The 5,523-nt window shown below is 35.1% G+C and overlaps 1 protein-coding gene across 2 annotated transcripts in view; it reads right to left on the bottom strand.

Annotated features, from left to right (window-relative positions):
- The window catches only part of LOC107565162 (hematological and neurological expressed 1 protein-like), a 15,974-nt gene extending 13,778 nt beyond the window's left edge, over positions 1–2,196 (bottom strand). Inside the window, exons 1-3 of one of the 2 annotated variants that reach the window (XM_016250377.1) lie at positions 2,012–2,196; positions 1,594–1,704; positions 857–996 (exon numbers count right to left, since the gene is read on the bottom strand). In XM_016250377.1, the coding sequence (XP_016105863.1) occupies positions 857–996; positions 1,594–1,704; positions 2,012–2,067 (307 nt within the window). In that variant the 5' untranslated portion in view covers positions 2,068–2,196. The remainder of the gene's footprint in view (positions 1–856; positions 997–1,593; positions 1,705–2,011) is intronic. The other variant, XM_016250378.1, reaches the window with a different exon arrangement.
- Between the last annotated feature and the right edge of the window lie 3,327 nt (positions 2,197–5,523).

Raw genomic sequence — 5,523 nt, 5'->3', positions numbered from 1 at the left:
CCTCTTAGATGGCTGAAAAATCTCCCGAGCGCTGTCACTGCCTTCCGCCATTTCATCTCGTGCAAAAAAACAACAACACTGCTTGCTGCTTCTGCGTCAGACTGATGCTGGCTGGACAGGATTTACCGCGAGTTTTCAAAATTGCGATAATCAAACACGGTTTTGATGATAATTAAATTTTAAACGGTAATACTAACCGTCAGGGCATTTTATCGTGATTTATCGTAAAACCGGTAATCGTTACATCCCTAAAAGTGGCAATACAGAGATATTGAAAAGATTTCATTTTCAAACAAATGCTGTTCTATTCATCAAAGGATCCTGAAAAAAAATGTCTGCGACTGTTTTCAACATTGAAAATAATCAGAAATGTTTCTTGAGCAGCAAATCAGCATATTAAAGGATTATGTGACACTGAAGACTGGAGTAATGATGCTGAAAATTCAGCTGCGCATAACAGGAATAAATTACATTAACATATATTGACATGGAAAACAGTTATTTTAAATTGTAATATTATTTCACAATTTTATTGTTTTTCCTGTATTTTTAATCAAATAAATGCAGACTTGGTGAGCAGAATATACACACACACACACACACACACACACACACACACACCTTAGACCCCAAACTAGTGTATACTTTTATATAGACGAGGCCCTTGATTTCCTCATTTACAGTAAACATTTGTGTAAATCATCATAGTTGTTGAACATATAAGGGTGACATTAACGCCATGTTGGTTTTAAATAATGCAAGGATTAAAATCTAACCAAACCCAGACCTGACCAGAAGCAGAATTTAAACCAGATGTATGCATGCATGTATGTATGTATATGTGTATGTGTTGTACCTGGTGGGTTGTTCCTCCGGTGGGCGTGAGGGTCATCAGGTTCAGCAAAGATACTGGAGACCATCTTGTTTTTGCGCACAGGCTTCTCCTCGTCGGTGCCGAAGGAAATATTTGAGGCTCCGCCAGGGGGACACAACACCCTACGAGACACGGGTCAGAAGAAAGACGCTCAAAAAATCAATTACACAATATTAAAATAAACAGCACATATTGCATGAAGGAAAGACAGTAGGACATTATGATGCATGTACCATGCAATGGTGCAAATACGTCAACAGCAGAGATTTAAATCCTTGATAACAGTAGAAATGACCATTTTACATGGTTTACATGCGAGAACGAGGAAGCAACATGCAAAAATTCAAAGCAGGGCATGTCATAAACAAGTCACAGGTTTAGTCATTTATGAATAATGCAACTTGGTGCATTAATATAATATTTAAGTCTTTCTTCTGATAGTGTTTCCTTTATTTAACAAAATATCAGAAGTCTATTTTCATGACAAGCTCGGAGTAATAAAAAATTTAAACCAGCACAATAAAATTTCAATAAAGACAATTACATACAAAAATGTAATGTTTCTTAACATGGACAATGGAGCGTGTATTCTTGGGCCAGAGCTGGAGGTTACACTAAACAGTCAGATGACTGGGATTAAACTGATAAAAATATATATAAGCAGCAGAGAAAGCATCTATTCATGAAACACAATGCAAATAAACTTTAAAGCAAATCACCCAGTTTGAGATGGCACTGGAAGCCTGCCAGCCCCATTGCTTTGTGCTGGGTGAAGTTTGGGCACCATCCACATCAAAACACCAGACATCACATCACACTGCATGTCAAACCTGCATACAATGAGCCTGGAGTGAATCTCAGATTATAACAAGGGTGGATGGGTCTTCATGGCCAGGAGGAAGAGGATGATGATGATGATGATGATGACAGACAGTCTGGGTTAATTCAGACCAAATGAAAACGTGAAATCAATCCAAATCCATTAAATATGCAGGTTGATAAGCTCCATTTGCGTTCATGTATTGGAGGAGAAATCCATCCATCAGGCCATCATCATCATCATCACCTCCAGCAGCTCTGAGCTCCTCTTCTTTTGTTTCGCTTCTGATCGCAGTAAACGCCTTTAAAATCATTTACCTGGAGCTTTTTTTGGCACCAGGCTCCATGCCTTGGAAGTTGGTCGTCGTAGTCATGTTGAGCGGGTAATGTGCTCGCTAAACCGCGTTAGAAACCCTTCAGCTGGACTGAATTCGTCTAAATCCTTTCTCCCGCATGGACTCCGCCCGGACCAGCTGAAATCCGAGCGCAGCGGAGCGGCCCTTTAGACCAGCCCACGAAGCCCCGCCCACCGGAGCGACGCGCGACCTGATTGGACGGAGGACTGCAGTCCCTGGCGTTTGATTGGAGGATTGGCCATCATTCACACAATAGCCTTCATAGGTTTATGTGATGTAGTTTACTGCAAAATCAGCCATAGGTTATTGACTAAAGCGTGTTATGCGAAAAAAATACTTGCTTTTTTATTCTAATATTTCAAAATACCATAACGTTCCTTAAAGTTAATTGACCGAAACACATATTATGCCACTTTAGTGAAAATCTGATGATCCATTTACAATGGATTTTAATAATGTAAAATTACATCTAATCATAATTCACTTCGTTTAACCCTTGAGCGACCTTTTGGACATTTTTGTCCTTTTCAGTTTTTTTTTTTTTTTGTGATCATTTTTGCCTGTTATTGCCAACTGCATACATTTTGGCACAGGTGTGTATTTTTATTGGAATTTTACTATTTCACTTCCATTTCCTTTAATAAATCTGTTTTGCACTAGGTACAAAAACTTGTTCCTCTCAGGACCTTAAGGACAAACATGTCCCCATTGAAACCCATTAAAACTGCTATTTGTAATCGCAGTGCCGTTTAACTGTAAAATTATGCAATTGTTGTTGATAGGCTTTCATTCTATTGGCAAGGCTTTAAAATTAAATTTTTGACTTTGACCTATAAAGCAAATACTCGCTTTATTTCTGTTTTCTGCTTCTGCATATTATAGAGCCAATTGGATAAATAATGCAGCTATAATTGTGTGGGTGTGTTGGTATGGATGTCAGAGTGTGGCTTGTATGTGTGTCATAAAAAAAAAATATTGTGTGTGTGTGCTCCCGCGTGTGTGTTCTTGTAATATTTGAGAGGAAAAAACTCTACTGCAAAATCCCAAATCCAACCACTGTGTGCACCAGCGGAGTTTTGCTGGCATCTAATGGGGAAAATTTGGTCCTGCGCCCAAACAAAATCTTACTGAAAGCTAATTTTTTGAGATATCAACCTCAAATTTGGAATACAACTTGTTTAGATTTATGGCTTTGATTTTCTAGCAGGTATAGAGTTCAACATGTTTCGTAAAACATATATTTTATATAAAACATCGTTCATAAATCATTTTCATAAACCTAAACTTTTTTTGGTTTCACTTTTTAAACTTTTTTTACTTCAACAATAATCTGCCATGGGTCTTCTTTAAAATGAGACCAAACTTAAACTTCACATTTTTATGACATGGACATTTTTGTCCACTATGGACCCAAGTGTAACTTTTTTTAATTGACGCACAAGGGTTAAGAATAATAGCTAAAATTATGCAAATTGAAAAACAATTATTTAGAATGCAAAAACACAATTTAACGATTGAGTGCAGGGACTAAAACACATTGACAGTTTGATAAAAAGAGAATATTTTATTTTAACAAGCGATTAGACAATACAGACAGATGCTGGACTTCTCTGAAACATGAATTCCCTCGTACGTACTCGAGTCAAAGCATGTTTAACACAAGTTTCGCACTTTACATGACCACTACAATAAAAAAAAAAAGAAGTTGTAAATCCAATTTGTCTGAATGGAAAACAGAAAGTCAATCTGAACTGCAGGTTTGTCTGCGTAAAGTATAACATTTCTTGAAACACAATTTGTAAAAAGCCTGTGTGCTCATATCCGAAGCAGAACAAAACCCTGAACTCCAGCACACGGCTCGTATCCTCAATGATTCTTAAGGGGAAGCATGTATTAGTTGGTCTATACACAGGTGACTGTCTCCATGATTGTTTCGCAATCACTCGTTAGAAGACTCGGGCTTAACATGTCAGATTTTACAGCGATTAACAATCCCAATGTAATAATTACTGTAGCAGAAACCCTTTATGTACAAAACGAAAGAAAAACCTGAAAACACTATACAACAGCAGTTACAGATAACCACGAGGAGTGTGGTCTGTGAGAGAGACGGGTCGGGGTCGCTTCAGATGTGTCCTCCTGTCTGTTGCTGGAAAACGTCAATTGTGTCTTCATCCTCCATTTCCAACTGCGGAAGAATAACACGAGGTCATTTATTATTCACTATTATTAATAAACACGAGCGATGCGAGGTCAATAGAGAGTCACACGAGGAAACTGACACCCATCCGCTGTGATTACAGTGCACTCCTGTCCCATGATGCAGCTGCACACTGATGCTGTCAAGCCAGATTTATTCAGTGGGTGAGATGAGGTCTATTATGTTTGGAAAAAAACTTGCTTTCTTCCCTAAATGTTCATCTGAGAGCACACATGACACCTACTCTTTCTAAACGAAACAACAGAAGCGTTAAAGTCAACGTGACATGCTTTTAACTTCCAATAATCACTGAGAAAAGAATCAAATTGACTGGATAAATAAAAAGTGGCCTATGATGTGATTGCTTAATTTTCCTAATTCATCAATGATAATACAAACTGGATTCTGATTATTATATTATACTAATTTTGGATATAATAATTTGGCAAATACACTTAAAAAAAAATTGTATTACCATAAATTAAAAATTAAATTATGATAAATTGTTCTTTTAAAAAAACACTGTTATTTTACTATTATTTATATACTGCTACAGTTTTTATTAATATTTTGGATTCACTTTTATTTTTATACTTTCAGTTTCATTTAAATTTGAGTGATTTTGTTATATTTTAGAAAAATCTATTTTTATGTGATTTTGACTTTATTATTTGTTTTTAACAAGTCTGTCATCTGATATTTATATTTTATTGTAGCTTTATTTGAATTAAAAATATATATCTATATAATTAATAATTACTACCATTTAGGTTAATTTTTTATTTCAGTTTTAATTTTTTTCTAAATACACATTAAATTTTTTTTAATTACTATAAATAAAAAATTTAATTACGATAAATTATATATAATATGCAGTAATACTCTAAAAATTCATATACATATATAAATTCATTATAATAAAATATAAATAATATAAAAAATTACATACAAAGCTATGCTGTTTTAAATCAGCTTTACAGAAAATACATTATATATATATATATGTATATACACAGGTGCATCTCAATAAATTAGAATGTTGTGGAAAAGTTCATTTATTTCAGTAATTCAACTCAAATTGTGAAACTCGTGTATTAAATAAATTCAGTGCACACAGACTGAAGTAGTTTAAGTCTTTGGTTCTTTTAATTGTGATGATTTTGGCTCACATTTAACAAAAACCCACCAATTCACTATCTCAACAAATTAGAATACTTCATAAGACCAATAAAAAAACATTTTTAGTGAATTGTTGGCCTTCTGGAAAGTATGTT

This window comes from Sinocyclocheilus grahami, unplaced genomic scaffold, assembly GCF_001515645.1.
Source record: "Sinocyclocheilus grahami isolate Dianchi unplaced genomic scaffold, SAMN03320097.WGS_v1.1 scaffold984.1, whole genome shotgun sequence".
In the NCBI taxonomy this organism is placed as follows: Eukaryota; Metazoa; Chordata; class Actinopteri; order Cypriniformes; family Cyprinidae; genus Sinocyclocheilus; species Sinocyclocheilus grahami.
This window is presented reverse-complemented; position numbering and strand designations above follow the sequence as displayed.